The sequence below is a fragment of the Myxocyprinus asiaticus genome, chromosome 11 (assembly GCF_019703515.2).
Source record: "Myxocyprinus asiaticus isolate MX2 ecotype Aquarium Trade chromosome 11, UBuf_Myxa_2, whole genome shotgun sequence".
Lineage (NCBI taxonomy): Eukaryota > Metazoa > Chordata > Actinopteri > Cypriniformes > Catostomidae > Myxocyprinus > Myxocyprinus asiaticus.
Genome location: NC_059354.1, coordinates 14,879,214 through 14,904,671, shown reverse-complemented (window position 1 = coordinate 14,904,671; position 25,458 = coordinate 14,879,214). Strand labels below are relative to the sequence as shown.

Genomic DNA, 25,458 nt, shown 5'->3' with positions numbered 1-25,458 from the left:
TGTTACCTATAACTATTACTGAAACTAAAACCAAAAGGTCCCACTAAAGATCAGAAATTGTGTGATTTTAACACTACGTACTTTATAATATTTTTAAATAATATATTTGTCCCTTTTGGCTTTCCGTAGGTCGACGCAGATGCTTTAAGTTACCTTATAGAAGATAGCAGGCTGTAAATATGCTAATATAGGCACTTTTTTTTTATAGATTTGCCAAAGTTTGCCAGGTTTATTGCACAGTGTCTAAATAAAAGGGTTTCGCAAAAGAATGTAAATGTCCTGGTGGCTGACTTAAAGTTTGCAAATTCCTCAATTACATGTGTATACGTTACTCTTTGTTTTTTAGGGTAGAATGTCTTAATATTTGGTACTTACTGCATCTGGATTGACTAACTAATCATAGTTTCCAATATCTTACCAAGACAGGAATGTTGACCTTTCATAATCACACACAGCCGCAATCGCATATGTGTTGCAATAATTTTTTTGCATGTGCACACATACATGAGAGCTGGAAAGCAGCTGACAACAAGATTGTATTTGTTGTTACTGATATTGTAGAAAGACAGTTAAGTATCATTCATTTGTTTATATTACTTAATATTAGAATACATTGTTTAAATATTAAAAAATCTAATGTTTTAGGATCAACTAGAGACCGAAGCACTGGTAATTCAGACATCCCTACAAAGTGATAAAAACATTTGCGGTTTTACATAAAACATTAGTGGCTTAAGCCCATGAAGTCCAGCCCTAGCACCACCCATGCCAGCAAATTTGGGAAAAGGAGGGCTCTGAATAAGCACTGACTTTTTAACTTGTCTTGATCTCATTAGCATTCGTACGTTAAGTGTGGTTCTATTCAGGGCTGGCCAATATATTGAATATTCACGATATAATCGCATTGATTTTGTTGATGATATCAAATTAAGCAATATCGTGAATATTGTGGTATTTTAATGCGCTTTTTATCTGGCCATTATATTTCATAAAGGCTGCATCAGTAGACTATATTCATAAATTTGTAATTTAAAAATATTTCTTCATCATTTCCTGATAAATGAGAATCCTGGGGATTGTGTCTAAGTACTGAACTCACCTGCAGAGGTTCCCTTGTAAAAGTTTTATAAAGTTTTAGATAGCTCTCAATGTGTTGATATTGGATGTCTCAGTGTCAGTCCAAACTTATAAACATGAACATGCACACTTTATGTACAACGCTATAAATACCAATTAGCTCACCCTGAACAGCTTGTTGAGATTTATAAGCACAAAACAAGAGAGATTTCAAAATTAAAAGCATATGTTTCCATTTAACAGCAAACGATGACACATTCTGTTGAAAATATCTGTTTTTACCTTTAATGAAGTCAATCCCTCCCCCAAGCCAACAAACTGTGCCAGAGTTACCTAACACCTAACTTCTAAGTATTTCCCAAGGCCTGTAAAGCCCATGCCTATGACAGAATTTAAAGCAATCCAAGCAAAGCAAGCAGTTGTGTTCACGCTTCTTCCACATAGTGATGCCAGTGCTTCCCACAGAAACTGGTATCATGTGGAGAACATTTGATAAACACGGAAGCATTCTTTGTAGCAATGAGAGAGGAACGGAGAGATTACATCGATTTTAGTTGAGCCACTCATGTGGACCACATCTCTTATAGATCAAAGTTCTGGGGATGTCAGCAGCATTTTGGTGAATATAATCCTTTAAGACTAGTGGCTACAGGCAATCAGTAATGGAGCAGAGACTGAACCCTATGCTGTACTCAAAGGTGGCCTTGATTGATTGCTTTAGCCTGACTAAGCTACAAACAGGATATGACTGTTCACATCCCATAATCCTTTCTGCTCACGCTGCCACACATTGACTGATCTCTGCAGAGGAAGTAGTTGAAAGCAGATGGAATACAATGTACTTAGGCAAAAATGGCTTTCTGTCAATGCATGATAATGGGGACCAAAGAGTAAGGCTCAATAGTACTGTCAGGAAGATTTGTTATAATTTGTATGGGTTTTCTTCTACATACAGGCCTAAAAAGAGCAGCAGTTAAGAATCTGGTGGAACTTAAGCCTGAGTGTGCATTAGGGTTTAAGTTTTCTGCTCTTAACAGATTTTTAGCCAGAAAAGCATTATACATGAAAAGGTAAAATACAGTATGTGCTACATTGCAATTTCATCACTTCATCCGAAATAAACCTAATTGGGTTCTCTCATCAAATGCAATATGACATGAAATATTTAAACCTAAAATTTACAAAGGTAATTATTTTCAGGATCTGCATTATGTAAAGCTCTTTTTCAGTTGCTGTGTTGCCTTCTTATTTGAAGGTACAGTGTGATCTGAATGTGATGAATATTGCACTGGTCAAATTGTATCTTAACCAAAACAAAATTCTAGTATCAGAGAACGTTTTGATTAAGTATCTATGCTTTCATATTTTTCTCACCTTGGTGTGTATCTGTTGTTAAATCTGGTTTAAAGCAGCATTTTTATCTCTCTCCAAATGAACAATTATTTTAACATTATTGGTTTTCTGATTTTTCTTTTATATGTCAGACAGTAAAATATAATAACACCTTTACTTCTCTGTACTTCTCAGTAAGCTCTCAGCAGGATTTCACTGATTTATTTTCATTTGTTTATTTTGGCATTGATTGCAATTATTTTGCCTCTCGTCCTAACATGAACTGGTATGTATTGATCTAAAAGGAGTGGAAATGTAACATTTTTTTTTTTTTTTTCCCATAAAATAGGAATTTGATTAATATTTCACAAAACAAGTTTTAATTTTGCAGTTAATATTGCAAGCGTCCTAAATTCATACCTAGTTAGGGTTAGGCTTAGGGACATTTTATGTCTTTATTTTTTTTTGCATTGACTGTCTATATATATATATATATATATATATATATATATATATATATATATATATATATATATATATATATATATATATAGCAAAAGTGAAAATGTGCACCTATATCTCAAAATATTCCAAGCTTTATGAAATGCTCCTTATTGATGTTGTTAAATGAATTCATTGGACGTTTATGATGTGCCTGCATGATTTAGATTCTCAGTCTAAAGGTTGCAATGATCCTGCAATTTTTCCCTATTAGTCACTGCAGTTAAATTTCACAGTATTCCCTCAATCAATCAACACTCTGATAATTTTCCAATTACACATCAGCATTTCAGTTACAAATCAAGTTTCTAACTCATTGCTTAAATTAGGTGATGGGCCGTGTCGTGAAGAATGATTCCCTGCATAGAAATGTGATTTATGGCCACAGAGATCAGCTTAAAAAGCTGTCATCAGTCATATCCAAACAAACTCACAGCTCATTTAAGAGAGCTGTTTCGTTCTGAGGATATTGTTTGATGATTGCTGTATTTTTTCTATTACCAACTTCAAGTTGCTTTGGGGACCATTAGAGACATTTATGAGTTCTAAACCTTGGCAACCTTATAGCACATGACAGATATATTAACATAACACAATGTAGCTGAGCCACTGCCTCAATGTGAAGACACTTCTTATCACCATACAGTTGTTGGGCCTCATGTATTCAGATAGAAGACAAAGGCAGGCCTAACATAGTCGTAAAACCTAACTCAGGCCCCCGCATACCAAGTCATAAATTATACTGATAAAAATCGCGCCAAAATCAAACAAGGGGAGTCCAAAACAGACTACAAATCCCATGAAGCCTTGCTCACCAAAGGATCGAACTCTCAACTCCTATTGGATGAGTCACACGACTGAATGCACCTCAACCATGACATCATCAGGAGTAGAAATACCTCTGAAATGCTTCCGGGATTTGCTCACCGTGTGTAGACGCAGCTCATCGCTGCTCTCAGGTGCAGCCTCGTGGCACAAGGAAGTAACGTCCGACTTGAAACTGTGGCCATACAATCTCCATCTTGCTGGACGAGTTGAGATTACTCTGTGTTCCGCCGAACACTCACGGATCCGAAGGAGACCGTCGAGCAATCCGCATCTTCATCCGTTTGCTTGCAGAAGTGAAGTGAAAAGATTTCTCTTCCCTCTTCAATCAAGTCAATGTCACTGATTTCTCTGCCAGCCCGCCGAGAATCAGCAGCCGTACCGACCGCCGACAGAGCGAGGAAACGGCCTCCCATCATCAACCGAGCCTCGAGGAACTGGGTCGGAGTTAAAGGATGGATGAACACACATTCTGCATCCTCATGCAATTCAAGTAAGAGGTTTACGTCTGGGCTGAGATAGAATATTATAGTGTGTTATTCTTGTGTACCAAGGTTATTGCTTGTACAGTTTACGGACCGCCATGTCCGCTCATTATTAATACTCAGGGTATTAATTATAACGAATTTGATTTGCTATATTGTGGTCCAACCACATCGGACTGTTGTGCATTTCCGCCATCGCGGGTGAGACCGGCAAACTGAGTTTATCCATTAAAGAATCAAAGAACGCGGAACAGTTTACGAGCTGTCCACCACGTCTCTGAGTGATAAACTAACAGCTGCTTTCTCTCCCACGATCGCGAAATCGGCTTTGGGGCCGTCACTTAATTCTCTCTCTCTCTCGTACTAACCACACAAACACACACACACACACACACACACACGCGACCCCTCACAAACATTCTGGCACACATTTTTGCCTAGTAGATAGCTTCGTGATAAAGCTCAGCTTTGTCCCTAAGCTACCATTGACTGGTTTCTCTCCGCCCACATTCGCGGCCATATTCCCTGGCTGGAAGTCTCGAGTGACATACTCTCAACGAGTATCACGTCCGCCATTTTGTGCGCGTCACTCCTTACACACACACACACACACACACACACACACACACACACACACACACACACACACTCACACACACCTTATGTGTTATAGGATTATTTTAGTTTCCATATCTAATCATATCACTGTTTAGTTTGTAGTTGTAAGTCGGAAGTTTATTGACTGCATTGTATTAATTATTAATTGATATTACTGCATAAATAAACTTTGTTATATTACAAAGAGAAGTGTTTTGGTTTGTTTTGCATACACCTGTGTCATGCTGACGGGATGTCAGTGCTCGGATTCAAGCCTTCATTCATTTTTTTCCCCGAAAATAGATATTCTTCAGATGTCGATTTTCCTAAGAAAACAATCTAATATTGAGACTGTTTTACTATCTGGTTATTAGTCTCTGATTCCAGGGTGGTGCCCCGTCAATGTTAATCCTTATTAATATTCTATTGATTTTTGATAATTGATAATTATCTTTGACGATTGTTGATTTTGAAGGATCAATAAGCTAGTGTTAATTTTAATTAATGTATCATAGATGTTAATGATTGGTATTATCTTTGATAATTGTTGATTTAAATGATTAAAAAAGCTAACATTGATTCTCATCAATGTTCTATTGATTTTAATAATTAATAATTATCTTTGATAATTATTAATTATTGCTAATAACCAAACCCACTTCTAAACATAGCACACTACATTTACTGGAGCCCCATATGAGGTTTTAATGAGTTAGATTCAATTAATTAATTTAAATATTAATTGTTAACTAAAGAAATAATTATTAATTATTTCTGATAGTAACACTGATCTAAACAACCAGTAAAGCCCTACACAGTATATTCCCAAACTTTTTGAAGCTGTAAAATTTAATCCGGAAGTAACCACATGCTATGAACCACTCTAGATGCCCTCCAAATTTTGATGGGGGAAGGAATAATTGACATACTCAAATAAAATGTTTTTTGCTCATGAGCCCTTCTGATTACAGACCATAGTCAAGGAATCTTGAATCAAGAGATTACTGTCTAGAACTCATAATTACTCAAACTGTTACTAATGGAGGTACAGAAGCTGAAACACATTGAAAATCAACTGTTTTTTAACGTAAAATAAAAAATGCATGTGATTGTGTCAAATGAGCCTAGAAACACAATAGAGGCAAAGCTCAAGTCTTTGTATATTTTATTTCAAATCTCAGGATGAGAACTCCAAAACTCTGAGTTTTATGCCCATCATCTGTAATTTACAATATATATTAAATTGACCACATCAACACATTTCTGACGGTGTAGAAAATAGACCCAAAAAAGTAATAATGGGAGGGTGTGTGGAACATAATATGAGCTTGAAGCAGTTTCACTGGCTAAGGCATTTTAAAGAATTTCAGTAATCCAAAAATATTCAATGATCTGACATAAACTGAGCAGTTAAATGCCTCTTTTAAACTTTATATGTACAGTATTTCATATTAATTCCCTAAAAACTTTTTTTCCCCACTCGTTACAACCAGTGTCATAGAAAAGACTAAATGAAAAGATACATCTAAAGGTACAGCATATCTTGCTTAGTTGAACAAAATAGTGGCCATTAAACATCTTAATTGGATTAGAAGGATTAGAAACCACAAAATCAAGTCAACCTATTTGAGACGGGGTGGACAGTGACTTTCAATTAATCAGGTGTCTGGTCATCAATGTAACAAAAGCTACTATATCTTTTTCAGAAGCAGAGAGGGCAGACATTAGGGATAAAACCCTATACAATGCAATGACAGGATTTGGTTAGATATTTTCTCCAACAATCGCTGATATTGGATAAAAACTATGAATTCAATAGTAATTTAGGGATGGGTGAAGCCCTCATGTCTTTTAAAACCCATCACTGTCCCACTTCATTTCTTAATTGACACAAGCTAACTTCAGATGTTGTTTATGCTTTCTCATTTTAAAAGCATGGATCCATCCTTTGATGTGTTGATCTGCTTATAGAGTCTTTATCTTTATCTTTCAGAAATGGATTCGCTACGCATAATTCTGTATGCCATAATTTTCCTGCTGAGTGTGTTTGGCAATCTGCTCATCATCGTGGTTTTGGTCGTGAATAAGCGAATGTGGACGGTCACCAACTTATTCCTCCTCTCCCTTGCCTTCAGTGACCTTATGATGGCTGTGTTTTGCATGCCCTTCACTCTCATACCCAACCTGCTGGAGGATTTCATCTTTGGAGCTGCCATGTGCAAGATTGTAGCCTATCTCATGGGTAAGATGAACTTTTACTTCACCTAACAACAGACAGTAAAAAGGAATAGTGCCGTTTAAAACTCATAAAACTTTCTTTCTTCTATGGAACACAAAGATAATTTGATGGAGATATGAGATGTTTTTGTCCATGCAATTCAAGTCAATGGGGTCCAACACTTTCAAACTCCAAAAAAGACAGAAAGGCAGCATTAATGTAATCCATAAAACTCAAATGGTTAAATCCAGTGTTTCTCAACTGTTTGGTCACAACCCAAAATTGGGTCACAGGTCTGTTCGGATAGGATCACGGACAACAGGGAAAGAACTATTCCAGGCAATTTTAATGATATTCATTGTGCGTTCTACACTTTATATGCACTAAATATGTATCTCATCTGAAAATGTGATGCGATTGAAACCTGCGTCAATGATCTGCTCTGCTCTAACCTATCTCTGGAGTGCACATGCGCCAACCAGGCATCCCTCGATATCACGGCACAGACCACAACACTGATGCAACCCATTTCAGTTCTTGTGAGAATTATCTAGTTTAAGGCACTTTGGAGGAAGTCAAACCTCTCAAACATCTAGACAAACCCGACATTATAAACAGCACTGATGAGGAAAAGAAAAGACACTCTATGTGCCAAAATAAAGGGTTTTCAAAGTACAAATCATCATCCATATTAAAATGAATCACGATTTTACAATAGTAAAAGTAACTGGTATTTTGACAAAAATGTTATACGTAGTTTTTGGGTGGAAGTCCTCATTTTTATTACAACTGAGGCAGTTGTAGTTAGCATTTCTGGATGTGTTTAGGCTACTATTTTTCCCAACAAAATATTTTGTAAAATTTTTTTTTTAAAGACTAACTACACTGACCTAACCACAGCAATGTACGTAAAAAAACTGTTAAAGGTACTCAGAGTTTTATTTGGGGAAAGAATCAAGCAAGATTTTCACAAGAATATTCTGATTTGTTTTCTGTCTGTGAAATAATCAGTACTTAATCATTTTGAACAGACAATAATTCTGATCACAAAGTCTACACATATTTCTTCTAATTTCTTCAATGTTTTCTGTAAAAACAACATTTTTTTTTCTATGACGATCTATTGTGAAATCATGTATTTTAGATTTACTTAACATCATGTGAAAACACGGCAAACAGTAGTTGGTCGCTTTACATCTGAATCAGACAATGTCTTCGCATCCTTGTGGTAGTTGTAATCCTTATGCAACTTGTTAACAACTCAAAAACTGTTCTAAAAACCCATTAGAAATTCCAGATGGAACTCAGGGTGAAATAGCCTTCCGGGCTGGTCTACAAATTGACGTCATGTCTAAACAGCTCTATATAACTCAGATTCCCCTTCTGTCACTCACTCGATGTTGTGTCGATGTAGTGACACTAGGGGTCGCGCTTGGGAGCCCCAAACTGAGAATTGCCGAATGGAATTTGCATGCCACTCCCCCGGACATACGGGTATAAAAGGAGCTGGCTCACAACCACTCATTCAGATTTTTTCTACGGAGCCGAGCGGTTTTGTGTCAGCGAGCTGAATTCCACTGCCGGTCCATTCACCTCAGAAAGAAGCGTATGCTGTTGGATATACGCCGCATTTCAGCGGCTTTCTCTCCCTCTGCACGCTTAGTGCAGACTACGCCCCTGGGCGCTTCGACAGCGCTACTGAGAGAGTATATATTTCTGTAAAGAGTATATTTTCCTCTATCACACATTGACACATCAACACATTGACGTGAACGTCTTTTTAAAGACGCGTCTTTTTAAAGATGCCTTTCCGTCTTTGTGTGATTCCTGGATGTGGTTGATATCTCTCCGCCTCCGACGGCCACGGGTGCTGCCTCACGTGTTTGATGCAGTGTTCATGGAAGGTTCGTGTTCTTATTGTGAGAACATGACCATGGCAACGTTGTGGTCGCGGCTTTCCTTCCTCCGAGGGAAAGCCACTCCAGCCGCTCCCTGCGCTACACCTTCTACCAATGGGTACGAGGCCGGGCCGGCTGGCACCGGATGCGATTTGATGATTTCAATGGGCGTGGTCTCACCGGGTAAATCCCCGCGGAGCTCCCGTTCCCCAGCATGCTCGTCTGCTCCCGTCGAGTTCCGAGATGACCAACTCGCCTCACGAGTCCTCGATCACTGCGTCGATGAGCGCACTGGCGATGTCGGATGCCGAGGACTCGACTGGGCTGCCACCTTCGACGCAGAGCTGACCACCACTCATATCCTGGGCAGCCTCAACGCCACAGCGGATGCGCTGTTGCGGCAGGCGATGCTCAGTGGAGAGTGGAGACTCCACCCCCAGGTGGTCCAGCTGATTTGGAGTCGATTCGGCAAAGCACAGGTAGACCTGTTCGCTTCCCGGGAATCCTCCCGCTGCCTGCTCTGGTATTCCCTGACAGGAGCCTCCCTCGGGACAGACGCGCTGGCACGCAGCTGGCCCCGGGGGCTGCAAAAATATGTGTTCCCCCCAGTGAGCCTACTAGCACAGACCCTGTGCAAGGTCAGGGAGGACAAGGAACAGGTCACCCTCGTGGTGCCATACTGGCCCACTCAGACTTGGTTCTCAGATCTCACGCTCCTCGCAACAGCCCCTCCCTGGCAGATTCCCCTGAAGAAGGACCTCCTCTCTCAGGGACGGGGCACCACCTGGCACCCACGTCCAGACCTCTGGAACTTCCACATCTGGCCCTTGGACGGGATGTGGAAGACCTAAGTGGTCTGCCACCAGCAGTGGTAGACACGATCACTCAGGCCAGGGCTCCCTCTATGAGGAAGCTTTATGCCCTGAAGTGGCGTTTGTTCGTGAGTTGGTGTTCTTCCCGAGGTGAAGACCCCCAGAGATGTGCAGCTGGGACAGTGCTTTCCTTCCTGCAGGAGAGGCTGGAGGGGTGGCTGTCCCCCTCCACCCTGAAGGTGTATGTGGCTGCCATAGCGGCACACCATGATGCAGTGGATGGTAAGTTCTTATGGAAGCACGACATGATCATCAGGTTCCTGAGAGGTGCCCGGAGGCTGAATCCTCCTAGGCCACGCCTCTTTCCCTCATGGGATCTCTCCATTGTCATCCGGGTCTTCGGAGAGCCCCGTATGAGCTGCTAGAGTCAGTCGAGCTGAAAGCTCTCTCTTTGAAGACGGCCCTCCTGATTGCGCTCACCTCCATCAAGAGGGTTGGGGACCTGCAGGCGTTCTCTGTCAGCGATACCTGCCTGGAGTTCGGTCCGGTAGACTCTCACGTGGTCCTGAGACCCTGGCCGGGCTATGCGACCAAGGTTCCCACGGCCCCCTTCAGGGATCAGGTGGTGAGCCTGCAAGTGCTGCCCCGGGAGGAGGCAGAGCCAGCCCTGTCATTGCTGTGTCCGGTGCGTGCTTTGTGCATCTACTTGGATCGCACGCAGAGCTTTAGACGCTCTGAGCAGCTCTTTGTCTGCTTCGGTGGACAGCGCAAAGGGAACGCTGTCTCCAAACAGAGGCTTGCCCACTGGATCGTGGATGCCATCGCTCCTGCATACCAGGCCCAGGCTGTGCCCGCCCCTTCTGGCATCCTCGTGGGCACTGGCCAATAGCAGACATCTGCAGAGCAGCGGGCTGGGCAACACCCAATACCTTTGCGAGATTTTACAATCTCTGGGTTGAGCCGGTTTCGTCCCTGGTTTTATCAGGTACGAACAGGTAAGTTTTGTAATATGGAACAGCTGGCCGGGTGTATCGCTTGCGTATAGCGCCTTTCCCCTCAGTGAGGTGAAGACGTGTGCTTCTTCTCCCATGCGAGTTCACGAACCATGAACCCTGGATGTCCTTCCTCCCTAGCCATGTGGCTCATGAATTCAGTGGAGAAATTCGCAGCCGGACCCACTACGGGTACTAATATGCCCTGTACCTGTTGGCAGACCCGCATCTCCTTTGGGCAGAGCCCTCTCTGCCCTCGGTCGCTGTGTTTGTAGAGCTCCTTCCCTTCCAGGCAGGACCTACCACCGCACCTCTTCCATATGCGGCTGGTGAGCCCACGTGACGTATTGCCACATTACCTCCCTGTCAGGCAGGATGTGGTCTCTGTGGGGTCTTTTCCCCCTGAAAGAATAGGAAAGGAAAAGAACACCTTCCCCGGCGCGTGTTATAACGTTAGATGGCCCCAGCCGAATCTAATACTCTGTGGAGAGAAAACATAGAGAGAAAAGGCTGCGGCTGGCGTGTATGGTACTTGCATACACGGGCAATACTATAGCATTTCTAAAGGATGTGTTTTTTCCCAGCATTATGTTCAGTGTCTGGTTGAGAGATCCCTGGGGATGACATAGTTCAGAAGATTTGCTTGAGTGTGTGCGAGTGCCCCGCAGCCCACACAGTGTCAGAGAGCGAAATGGCAGAGCGTCCAACATGCTGTGCCAACTGCCACCTTCCTTGCACTGTTTGTTTTTTGAGGGGGAGGAGAAGGAAGGGGATTTGTAAAGCAAAGAACAATTTCCCTGGTATGAGCTCTGGTGCAGAGGGTGAGATCAGATCAGAGCTCTCTGGCCATCAGGACAGTAATTCCTCAAACATGCGGAGCGATCTGCAATCTCACTTTACAGAGACCGCTGATGGAAAGCCATTTCAAAATGTTGATAGCTTTGTATTTTTAGAAGAAAGAGTTTCTTAAGGATTTGTCTCTTTCAGTTTTGCTCTGTGTCAACCCTTCCTAGATGTGAAATAAATGCATTTAGCGATAAGAAAAGCTATATCAGAAAATGTGGTGGATAAAGCAGATGTAAAATCCCTGGCACACTGAATCCTTGATTTGTATCCTGAATTAAGATCTTTGGAAACTTTTTTATACTTGTTTTTTATTACTTTTGAGGAAAACAACAAACAAACAACAACTACAGAGAACACAGTTACCAGACATCACTCAGTGCACATATCCAACAAACATATCCAAAAATATATAATATGATTACACAAAAAAAAAACAAAAAAAAACAAACAAACAAACAACCATGTTAAAACATGTATTTCATATGGGAAATCTAAATTTAATAATTATGATAATTATATTATAATTATTATTGTTATTATTATAATATGTTATTGTCTTTTTATTATTTGCTTTTGTTAATATTACATTAATTTAAGTAAAATAATTTTCAAACATCACTGAATCAACATAAAAACATTAGATTACACCAACAAAACTAATTTTAAAGGTTATGATTAGGTATAATTTGCTCCTTAAGGTAACAAGTGTTTTACCCAAAAACATTACCCATTTTGCAGTCTTATATGCTCTCCATTTCCATTTGCTTTCTGTAAAAAGTGATAATGTGCAATTGTTGCCTTACATATCTATTTCTACTTGATTTGACCCTTAAAAAACTTTAATAAGTGTAACATATGTTAAATAATATTTTGTACTATTCTAGAATCCGCCCCTAAACATCACGTAAAAACAAGGCAAATTTTTGTCAGACAGTCTGACCATATATAAACAATAAAGTACATGGGCTTCATGTGGTAATGTCAAAATTAACTGCTTTGATCACTGAATCAACCCAAAAACATTAGGTTACACCAGTGGTTCTCAATTTTGATGGTCACGCCCCCTTTGAAACAAGAAAACTTTAGTCTTTATTTCACAAAAAAGTTTTATTTAAAAATACTACGAAAACTAAATAAAAAGTTACACTTCATTGAGAAAGGATGTGAATGAACACAATTACAACATTGTTCTGTTACTTTATGCATGCTTTGTGTTACATAAATACATTAAACCTTTTAATTATGCATATACTTTCAATACATAAAAAAAAAAAGAATAAAAAAAAGAATAAAAAAAAAAGAATAAAAATTTATACTGCTGCAGGACAAACTGCTGGAGACATTTTGCACTGGATAAATATTTTTTATAAAAACTAATTGCAAGAATTCATTCCTGTGAATGGAAATCCACCTCATCAGTATCTATAAAAGCATTTTTAAACTCCAGTAAACTTCCAGTAATAATAAATGACTGTGATTGGCACATCCTGACCAGCGGTAAGAAAAATAACAGGTACCACATGACAGTGCCATCTTCGGAATGTTTCAGAAGTGGAACTTTGGACAATAAGTTATTCCTGATTAATGATACTGAAAAACTCCTATAACCACTGAAATAAAAATGGACCTGAGAAAAAGCGTCACATGGTGTCCCTGGGTGCGTGCCTAATCCCACATCAAAAGGTCCACCAACTATCCTTCTCCACACATTATATGTTATTGAAGGGCTTATAGCAGTTGTAGAACACTCTCTCTGCCAGACGATTGCCCGCTCCTGCACATCTCCCCGTCAGAAAATTGCTTCGCCTGCACTCACACTCTGTAGAAAAGCTCTTTGTTCGGGGAAATGGAGGAGTCAGGAGACAACGAAGCAGGTTTAAGATCAGTTCTTTTATTAACAGTATTGTTCCACACACACACGACGGTAACCATCGTTATGAACATCAAATAAATTCAGAAGCTCTGTCTGATGTAGCTTTCTGGTCACTCTCTCTCCCACTCTGATGCTTTGGTGTGCCTTTTAAGCCTTCCTCCGCCATCACTATAATGAGAGACAGGTGTTAGAGATAATTATGATCCAGGTGACGAGCCTTACCGCTCTCCCTCTCCCGCAGACCAACACATGACCCCATGCCATATGCCCCCACTGCTGACTCAGGCCGGGGCAACATCAGGCTTGCCCACTCCTCCCCATTTCTGAAGAGAAAGTCAGCCACAATCATCTGCGCCCCCAGTCTGTGGACCACCTTGAATTTAAAGGGCTGGAGAGCCAGATACCAACGGGTGATCCGCACGTTAGTATCCTTCATGCGGTGGAGCCACTGCAGAGGAGCGTGATTGGAACAGAGGGTGAAGGCCTGCCCCAGCAGGTAGTAGCGGAGGGTCAGAACAGCCCACTTAATCGCAAGACACTCCTTCTCGACGGTACTATATTTTGTTTCCCTGAAGGAGAGCTTGCGACTTATAAATAGCACTGGCCATTCCTCCCCTCCCACCTCCTGCAAGAGCACCGTACCCAGCTCCCTGTCAGATGCATCAGTCTGCAAAATCAGTTGCATGTAAAAGCGGCCCCCCACACAGTGCGGACTTTACCTTAAGGAAGGCCTGTTGGCACGACTCTGTCCACTGGACCAGATCGGGAACCCCCTTTTTACTAAGGTCAGTCAGCGGGTTGGTGACATCAGAATAACTAGGCACAAACCTTCAGTAGTAGCCAGCCGCCCCAAAAACTGCCTTACCCCCTTTTTGGTCTTGGGCGCCAGGCAGGCTGCGATCGCTGCAGTTTTGTCAACCTTTGGACGCACCTGCCTGTGACCCAAGTGGAACCCCAGATACCTAACTTCCACCCGCCCAGTTGCACACTTCTTCGGGTTGGCTGTGAGTCCCACCTGTCTCAGCACTCTCAGGACAGCCCTCAGATGTTGAATATGCTGCTGCCAAACATTACTGTAAATGTTGATGTCATCTAGATATGCGGCAGCATATGCCATGTTCGGTCTGTGGACCTTGTCCATAAGGAGCTGAAACGTGGCCGGGGCTCCAAACAAACTGAACGGAAGAGTCACAAATTGGTGTAATCCGAACAGTGTGGAAAAAGCCGTCTTTTCATTGGAGAAAGACACTGGAGTTAAAGGGATCTGCCAATAATCCTTTGCTAAGTCTAGCGTCGAGACAAATTGAGCCGCACCCAACCGATCGAGAAACTCATCAATTCGCGTCATTGGATAAGTGTAAAATTTGAACACCGCATTCACTTTCCAGTAGTCAACACAGAAGCGGACTGAGCCGTCACTCTTCGGTACCAGAACTACCGAGCTGGCCCAATCGCTGTGCGACTCTTCTATTACGCCCATTTCGAGCATTGCCTCTAATTCTTCCTGAACAATCTTTTTCTTGAGTTCAGGAAGGCGATAGGGGCAGCTATGAACCACCACCCCCGGGGAGATCTTGATATGGTGCTCTATGAGGTTCGTGCGACTGGGTAGGGGTGAAAACACATTTGTGAATTCCGCTCGCAACCGGGCAATATCTGTAAGCTCAGACGGTGAAAGGTGGTCTCCGCAAGGGACTGGGGTGAATGAACTTGATTTGGGAGATACACTATATTGCCAAAAGTATTCGCTCACCCATCCAAATAATTGAATTCAGGTGTTCCAATCACTTCCATGGCCACAGGTGTATAAAATGAAGCACCTAGGCATGCAGACTGCTTCTACAAACATTTGTGAAAGGACGGGCCGCTCTCAGGAGCTCAGTGAATTCCAGCGTGGTATTGTGATAGGATGCCACCTGTGCAACAAGTCCAGTCGTGAAATTTCCTCGCTACTAAATATTCCACAGTCAACTGTCAGTGGTATTATAACAAAGTGGAAGCGATTTGGAATGACAGCAACTCAGCCACAAAGTGGTAGGCCACGTAAAATGACAGAGCGGGGTCAGCGGATGCTGAGGCACATAGTGCGCAGAGGTCGCCAACTTTCTGCAGAGTCAATCGCTACAGACCGCCAAAGTTCATGTGGCCTTCAGATTAGCTCAAGAACAGTGCATAGAGAGCTTCATGGAATGGGTTTCCATGGCCGAGAAGCTGCATCCAAGCCATACATCACCAAGTGCAATGCAAAGCGTCGGATGCAGTGGTGTAAAGCACACCGCCACTGGACTCTGGAGCAGTGGAGACGCGTTCTCTGGAGTGACGAATCACGCTTCTCCATCTGGCAATCTGATGGATGAGTCTGGGTTTGGCGGTTGCCAGGAGAACGGTACTTGTCTGACTGCATTGTGCCAACTGTGAAATTTGGTGGAGGGGGGATTATGGTGTGGGGTTGTTTTACAGGAGCTGGGCTTGGCCCCTTAGTTCCAGTGAAAGGAACTCTGAATGCTTCAGCATACCAAGAGATTTTGGACAATTCCATGCTCCCAACTTTGTGGGAACAGTTTGGGGATGGCCCCTTCCTGTTCCAACATGACTGCGCACCAGTGCACAAACCAAGGTCCATAAAGACATGGATGAGTGAGTTTGGTGTGGAAGAACTTGACTGGCCTGCACAGAGTCCTGACCTCAACCCGATAGAGCACCTTTGGGATGAATTAGAGTGAAGACTGCGAGCCAGGCCTTCTCGTCCAACATCAGTGTCTGACCTCACAAATGCGCTTCTGGAAGAATGGTCAAAGATTCCCATGAACACACTCCTAAACCTTGTGGAAAGCCTTCCCAGAAGAGTTGAAGCTGTTATAGCTGCAAAGGATGGGCCGACATCATATTAAACCCTATGGATTAAGAATGGGATGTCACTTAAGTTCATATGCGTCTAAAGGCAGATGAGCGAATACTTTTGGCAATATAGTGTACCTCCGGCCCGAGCTCCATTCACTCCGGAACTACCGTCACTAAGGCTACAGGTACTGCCTCCCTCCATGGTTTGAGGAGGTTGATGTGGTAGGTTTAATGTGCCACTCTCCTATCCTTTCGCTTAACGTCATAATCGAGATCTCCGACTCGTCGTGTGACCTCAAAGGGTCCTTGCCACTTGGCAAGTAATTTGGAGCACGAGGTGGGCAGCAATACAAGCACTTTATCTCCCTGAGCGAATTCCCGTAGTCGAGTGCCCCTGTCGTACAGTCGGCGTTGACGTTCTTGCGCTTGGAGCAAATTCTCCTGTGTTACCTGCCCCAAAGTGTGGAGTTTTGCTCTAAGGACAAGAACGTATTGAATTAGATTTTTACTATTCGAAGGTCCTTCCTCCCAAGCTTCCCATATGACATCAAGCACACCGCACGGCCGGCACCGATACAGTAACTCAAATGGGGAAAATCCGGTGGAGGCTTGTGGGACATCTCGTACTGCAAACAGCAGGGGTTCGAGCCACAATCAACTTCATGCCTAATAATTCATATAGTTCGCTAAGTGTACGTGACATGAACGCTGTGCCTTGATCAGTGAGGATTTCCTTTGGAATTCCCACTCGTGAGATAATTTTGAAGAGTGCCTCTGCAACACTATGTGCTGAGATGTTGCGTAGGGGCACTGCTTCTAGATATCGCATTGCATAGTCCACCAGAACTAAAACAAAGCGATGGCCACTTGCAGTCCGCTCTAATGGTCCGACAAGATCCATGCAAATTCTGTCAAAGGGGATCTCGATCAATGGCAGCGGGTGCAATGGCGCTTTTGGGGTGGCCAGTGGATTCATCAACTGACATTCACTGCATGCCACACACCACTTGCGAATGTCCCCGTGAATGCCCGGCCAAAAGAACAGGGCCATTATACGATTCAAAGTCTTTTCGTGACCTAAGTGGCCAGCCATTGGATTATAGTGAGCCGCTTGGAAGAGTGTATCCCGACGGCTCTTTGGTACTAACAGCTGAGTTGTATTCTCTTTGGTTTGAGTGTCCTGCGTCACTTGCTACAACCGCTCTTTAATAATAGAAAAGTACGGGTATGTGAGCGCAACACCGGGCTGGAGCTGTTGACCATCAATTACTTTCACTTGGACGTAGGCGTGCTTGAGGGACTCGTCACGCGACTGCTCCAGAGGGAAATCCCCCTCAGAGAAGCCCCTGAGAATGGGAATTCCCTCGTCTGTGACATCCAGACGCGGAGCCGATATTGACGGCCCTGGCACTGCCTCACCAGCCATAGTATCGCACGTCACATCCCACACCACTACTTTGCAGGACCCATCCATACATATTACCCTCAATAGACTTTTAATACCAGGCCAACTGGTTCCCAGAATTAGTGGATGGGTGAGGTGGGAATTAACCGCGGTCTCAACGGTCTCAACTCTATGCCTTTTTCCCCTGAATCGTATCTCAGTGGTAACCACCGGATACTTGTGAATGTCACCATGCACACACCTCACCCTCACCAGTTTATTTTTATCCAATGCCCCGCCTTGCACCAAGCGTTGGTGGATCGAGGTTTGAGAACAACCTGTATCCACCAAAGCTTGATGTGTATCCCCTTTTACATTTACTGGTATCCGATAAGCCCCTGCCCGATCGGGGGCAGCCTGTGGAGCGTCGGGGATCCGGACCAGTGTCCCCACCTCCATTACTGGACACTGCTCCTGGCTGTGCCCGGTTTCCCCGCAGCTCCAGCGGACCAGCCCAGGTCTTCCTTCCGCACTCGTGGGGGTGGTCTCGCCAACCTGGAGGGGATAGCAGAGGGAGACAGGGGGTAGGAGAGACAGACAAGGGGAAGGGTCCTCTGGACTGGGGGCGGGTTTTGGGTGGGGCTCCCCACCTCCGAGGAGCCGGAACTGGGCGGGAATGAGGGGAATGGGGGGGAGGGGAGGGAACATGATGCACAGGGGGTGGAGAGAGAGAAGAGAGAGAAGAGAGAGAAGAAACTGCTTTGCTGCCTTCTGGGAACACCGCCATGTAGTCCTCTGCCAGCTGGACAGCGTCCTCCAACGACACCGGGTGGTGGCACTGGCCGGGTTAATGTCTATCTTTTTAAAAGGTTTAATTTCCACCTCCACTTTTTAAACACTGACAGATAATTCCAAATGATGCCCGTCATTTTGATAGATAAAACATACATTTTTTTTTGTTTTTTTACCATAGCTCCTCAAATTTCATTTGAACTATCTTTACTGTCCTTGATATGTGTGGCTTCTATATCTCCTGGCACTGGACCCACTTAGACATGCCTCGGGGAAGTTGGGAGATGAACTGATCCAGTACCACCAGATCGACTCAAGAATCCGACCAACCCGTTGCTGGATGGCCTTCCTCAGGTGATTGTAATCCAGGAGGCTGGCAGCAGGGAGTTGTTGTGCCGCCAGCTGCGCCTTCTCGGAGAGCAGGGGCTTTGGCGTGCCTTTTAAGCCCCCCTCCGCCATCACTATAATGAGAGACAGGTGTTAGAGAAAATTATGAGCCAGGTGATGAGCCTTACCGCTCTTCCGCAGACCGACACATGACCACGCCCCCCATGCCACACACCCATATCAAAAAGTCATTCATATCACTTGTGCCTTGTATTTAAATTCTTCTGAAGCCATTCGATGGTGTTGTGTGAGGAACAGACCGAAATTTAAGGATCAATTCTTCTTTCCCCATTTGAAACTGGTGCACGTGAGACATCTTTGTTTACATAAGTGCAGCTATAAGAACACCTGACACTGACTAAACGCTTTGGGCTGTGGAAAGCTCCACGCAGGAAGTGCTGTGGTGCCTGGCGAAAGTTTAAACAAGGCAGGAGAAAAAGGTAGAGGACAATAAATCGCGCACATTGGTTCTTGCATGTATTGTCACTAATTTTGTCGCATGTGTGTGAAGTGATTTGAGAGCGGGTCAGTCTTCCGCACCCCCCCCACAATACCTCTGTGCCCCCCCTACTGGGCATGCCCCACACTTTGAGAACCACTGGGTTACACCAACAAAACTAATTTTAATGGTTAGATCTGAAAGAAATACATAGCTCTTTAAGGTAACAATTGCAGGTCACACTTTTATACAATGTATACATGCATGATGAGGCTCTTCAACAACAACATTTCTCTTGCAATTCTCCAGAGTGAAGCACCAGTTTGGAAAGTTTTCATTCTTGAAGTATGAAAAACCATGTCAGATTTTACCACCAGAAACTCTTGAGCTTATGGAAATATGCTGAGTAGTGCACATTGTGTCCTGTTGTCATCAGTGATGACAATAGCCCTATTCGGATGGCAATTATTTTACATGGGGATGTGAGGTAATTCCAGCATTTACAGGAGGTAGTCATTGATTTTATTGCAATCCGAATCCAAAATGTCAGTGTTTATCTCCCACCTACCGTGAGAAAATTCCTGGCCAAATTACCTACTGTTTTTTGACAAACACCAAGGTTGTGTGGTAATTTAATTACCGTCCAAATCCACATCTCTGTGTTTATAATCCAAAAGCTGTTTTTGAAATCCCTTTTGACCACTGCTTAGTGCCGTACGTTTGCGCTGCACATGGTAACGGCTCTGGCGTTAATGGACAGTTGTGAAAGTTGGAGGATTGTGTAACAATAAAATTATATTTGTGCAAAATGTTTGAAATAATTCACAATAATAAAATTACATCACCGCTCCACCACAGTGAGTAGGAACTCTTAAGTAGAAGGGAAAGAAAAACGAGAGCCAGATCACGCAAACTTTTGAAATGGTCCATTATTATAGCAGCAATGTTATAAAATTGTAATATATCACATTTATACATTTATACATAGGGCTTGCATGACTACTCGTTTATATGGGTCGAGTAGTCCCAGAAACGTTGTCGGGTTAATGTCTATCTTTTTAAAATGTTTAATTTCCACCTCCACTTTTTAAACACTGACAGATAATTCCAAAAGATGTCCGTCATATTGATAGATAAAACATAAGAATTTTTTTTTACCATAGCTCCTCAAATTTCATTTGCACTATCTTTACTATCCTTGATATGTGTGGCTTCTATATCTCCTTGCGTGCGCTTAGGAGAGAGCGCGCAAGTGGCGCAACTGAAGTGATGCGTGTGACGAAACATGCGCGCCCCATTGACAGATTTGTTTGGCTGCGCTGATAAACAGTCTTGTTCCTACAGTTTCTTGATTCATTGAATTGCTCTTTGCAAGAATTTTGGCTTGCTCTGTATGTGAAAATGTACACTGTAAATGTCTGCAGCACTTTGCAGCACGGTTCCCTCATGTTTTAAAAATTTTATTTTTCACTTTAGTGTAATTCCAAACATATTTAAACACAAATACAGAGGACACAGTTTGTGGATTGCTGAATTTTCCATATAAGAAGCGCAACTGCAATCATGTGATTGACAAAAATCTTGCACATCTCCCATGATTTAATTGTCATGGCTCCTCTGTGATAAATCTCATGCATTTAGATGACAATTAAATCACAGGGGACGAGTGAGGCTATTTGTCGATCACATGATTACAGTTGCGATTGTTATATGGGAAATTCATCAGTCCACAAACTGTGTTCTCTGTATTTGCGTTTAAATGTTTGGAATTAATTAATGCTAAAGTGAAAATAACATTTGTAAAGCATGAGGGAACCATGCTGCAAAGCTTGCAGACATTTACAGTGTACGTTTTCTCATACGGCACAAGCCAAAATTCTTGCGAAGTGCAATTAAACAAATCAAGAAACTGTAGGGACAAGATCGTTAATCAGCGCAAGCCAAATAAATCTGTCAATGGGGCTGCGCATTTTTTGTCACCAGCATCACTTCAGTTGCCTCTCCACACAAGCACACGCAAGGAGATATAGAAGCCACACATATCAAGGACAGTAAAGATAGTTCAAATGAAATTTGAGGAGCTATGGTAAAAATGGTTTTCTTATGTTTTATCTATCAAAATGACAGACATCATTTGGAATTATCTGTCAGTGTTTAAAAAGTGGAGGTGGAAATTAAACCTTTTAAATATAGACATTGACCCGGAATATTTTCTGGGACTAGTCGACCCGTACAAACGAGTAGTCATGCAAGCCCTATGTATAAATGTATATAGTACACATTTCTATATTAAAATGTTATATATTCAAATTTGATTACATTGCTGCCATAATAATGGACCATTTCAAAAGTTTAAGTGATCTGGCTCTCATTTTTCTTTCCCTACTATTTAAGGGTTCCCACTCACTGTGGTTGAGCAGCGACATTATTTTATTGTTAACTGACATTTCGGATTTGGATGGCAATAAAATCACTGACTATCCCCTGTAAATGCTGCAATTACCTCATGTCCCCATGTAAAATATTTGTCATCCGAATAGGGCATTAGTTTGTCATGCCTTGATATAACTTGGATATCACTCTTCCAATGCCCTTTTTGTATACTTGTGTGACAATATGTGCTCTTGAGCTCTGTTTGACTCTAGTTTGTACAACAACTTATCAAACCATAAATGTTCCCAGTTCTTTATCAAAACTGTAATCTTTTGCCTTATAACAGGTATTTCAGTGTGCATATCCACTTTCAGTCTGGTGGCTATAGCCATTGAGAGGTACAGTGCGATTTGCAACCCGCTGAAGTCACGGGCATGGCAGACCCGCTCCCACGCCTACAAAGTCATCGCTTTGACTTGGGTTCTGTCCTTCCTCATTATGACACCCTATCCCATCTTCAGCACCCTCGTCAAGTTCACTAAACCCAACAACATCACTGCTCACATGTGTCGCCATGACTGGCCGAAGAGCGAGGTGGAGAAAGCATGGTGAGTGCTGCATATATATCTTGGGGTTACTGAACGAACCAGAACCAGTCTATGTGTAATAACACTGTAATAACAGAGTAATACATTATTGATCATATAAAATGATCACAGGGTTATTTAAAAAACAAGAAGAGCACTTTTGATGAGAAACAACACTGAATCCATGGCAAACCATGCAGGTTTAAACCCTGTTGCCATAGAATGATGAAACGTTGTTCATATTCTTAATGTACAACAAGCATGAAGTAGGCTTAAAGGAATGTTCTGGGTTCAATACAAGTCAACCTATGAAGAATGCTTTCGATTATCGGAGAAAATAATTTTTACTCGTCCCACAGTTTGTAAAAATGGACAAAAAACATGTGTAGAGAAATGCACTTACACGGCATTGCACTGAAAGCATAGACTTAAAGGTGAAGTCTATGCTTACTTACGAATGGCTCATATACGGTGTACTGTAAAACAGTTGTTCGAACACGGAACACTTCTTTAATGAGAAATGCATCCTGTATTCCATTATTCCTCATGACATTGCTTTTTTGTCTGTGTCTGTCTCATAAAGGGAGACAAAAAAGAGGATCAGACACTCTGCAGTGCTATAATCAGGAACAGGTGTCTTAAAAATCAGCTGGGTGCCTCCTGTGGCTCATTCATGTTTTGTGACATCCACTAGTTACCATATTACTAGGTAGACAGCTAGTGACAACAACAACTCAATTATCCACCAGAGGCTGTGCATTACGGAGATTTTACCATGGGTAAGTGCTATTGTTAGGTTCACCAACAATGCTCCCTCTAAGCTGTGTGTGCATAGCTGCACACCTCTGATGGTGAATCTGCACAGAAGGCAGACTAAAAAATGTGTATTAATAAGTTAGAGATTTCTTGATTCAGAGCTGAATAAATAAGCGCTGTTTTAACTGGAGTCCATCCACATGTGCATTGATTTGTCAGTATGGATTGAAGCTGTGAGACATATTGTGCAGCACTGATTATGTCTTGAGATAAGTGTCTCACCCTAGAACATTAAACAATATTGAAGCTCATAGCAGCACCATCAGGAATTGCAAAAATAATGACTGTTTCTAAACATACAGTACGCAGATCCACTGAGCTCATGAATTATTACTTTTCTGTCTTGTTTCCTTTAAATCCAAGTTATTTTTGTCTTTTTTTATTGACATATCAAAAGTTACATATCCCGACAAAAAAAGTTATAGTTTTTCTTGAGTAATGTCAAGACCAGACAGAAAAATGTCAGTAATGCATGGCCTCTAGATAACTTACTATGAATGACTATCATCCTGGCAGTTAGCCTAAATATTTGCAGTGCATTAATAAAGCACCCTCAAAAACATGGTCTACCGGAATGTGACAAATAGCCTTAAAAAGATGTGAACTATTCAGCTGTAGATATAAAGTATGTGCAGTTGAATGATTAAACAACATAGAACTCTTCTTGTCTAATAAGTGTGGCCAACCTTGGATAATTGTCATAGACTTGAAGGGCTGTGCATTTGTGGGTTTGTTGGTGTGGGGTTTATTGCACATTAAAAATGCAAGTGTAGTGTGCATTAAAGAAAGAGCTCCAATTTTAATGTGCCTCTGTTGATCATATTCTTTTGTGTTTCCCCTTCTGTTTCAGGTGTATTCTGTTGCTATTTGTTCTATTTTTTATTCCTGGAGTTGTGATGATCATCGCCTATGGTCTCATTTCTCGAGAGCTCTACCATGGAATACAGTTTGAATTGGAACAGAAGAAGGGACAGTGTGGTGAGACCTTTAAGTCAAATATATAATTAATTAAATTCACCTTTACAGCGATTTTCACACTGCGTGCTATTCCAAACAAGCTTTGCAAAGAGTAGGGCCTTACAAACCCCATACTAAGCAAACCAAAGGTTACAGTAAATCCTTGAGTACCTTGAGGATTTAATTGTCTGAGTGTATAGTCATGGCCATTTGTTTATGACAAATAGAAAGAAAAAAAGTGAATGAGACTGTAACGATTGCAGGAAGAAGTCAAGAGAGCAGGATCTAAATGCAGCTTAAATTTAATAACAAAACGAGTCCAGATACAAAACTTGAAATATACAGGAAACAAACAAAACCAAAACTTGGGAACAGAACAAATGTTACATCCATAAGGGTTAACAGGAATAAATCAAAGACTGGGACATTATATTCACTGGGGCAAACAAGGTAAACGAGATACAGCTGGGAACAATCAGGGCAGGAACCAGGAAAAGAGACACAAGAAGGTAAACATAAAACTTCAAACTAAAAGTCTCTTAAACTCCTAGCGACCTCTGGTGGTGCCCCCCCCCCCCTTTAAGGAGTGACTCCTGATGCACCTATACATACCACCAAAAAAAAAAAAAAGGAGCAGGACATCCTGGAACTGGCAGTCCAAGAAAGCACAGGGGAAACGAGAGGGAAAAACCGACCAGGCGGCCAAGGCGGAGCAAACTGGGAGTCAGAAGACAGACGTGAACCAGGAGACCAAGCAGGTCAGGACAGATCAGGCGGACGGTCTGGAGACCAAGGAGACCAAGGAGACCAGGGCAGATCAGGCGGATGGCCAGAAGACCCAGGAGACTAGGGCTGATCAGGCGGACGACCGGGAGACCAGGGCTGATCAGGCGGACAGCTGGGAAAAGTGTTTGAACTTATGTAATCAGACAAGGTTCCCTTTCGTAGGAACTCCACGCTGCATGATAATGCAATTGGGAGCATGTCAGTGGTCACGTGGTCTGAAGCCCTAATACAATCACACCAATCCATTGGCTGATGGCGCTTAAGCAACACACCTAAGGAGCTATGTCATGGGCTACTTATACGTGTTAGCCTATAGCACCATCCCACAGATTTTCTTACTTCTGTGCACAAATTTGTCTAAGCCTGTGTTGTTTCTAGCTACTCACATTGAAGTGAGGATTGATTTTCTCCCTATTGAGTGGCAACATGTAAGGACGTCATTGGAAACAGCATAACTTTCAGTGCAATTTCATACGTGGCTTTCTGCATTGCAGAAAGGAGAATGGCGCTTCATAGAGGCTCACATTTTCTCACCATGTAACACGCCAAAGCACAGACGTTTTCTCAGATTTGCTTTTGGGGGCAAAGTGTACCAGTTTTGCGTCCTTCTGAAAATGGTAAAACGCTTGCTTTGGACACC

At 42.4% G+C, this 25,458-nt stretch overlaps 1 protein-coding gene across 1 annotated transcript in view; it reads left to right on the top strand.

Annotated features, from left to right (window-relative positions):
* The window catches only part of LOC127448595 (cholecystokinin receptor), a 37,786-nt gene that overhangs the window by 7,441 nt on the left and 4,887 nt on the right, over positions 1–25,458 (top strand). Inside the window, exons 2-4 of the mRNA XM_051711260.1 lie at positions 6,811–7,059; positions 22,019–22,280; positions 23,926–24,053. Coding sequence (XP_051567220.1) covers positions 6,811–7,059; positions 22,019–22,280; positions 23,926–24,053 — 639 coding nt within the window. The remainder of the gene's footprint in view (positions 1–6,810; positions 7,060–22,018; positions 22,281–23,925; positions 24,054–25,458) is intronic.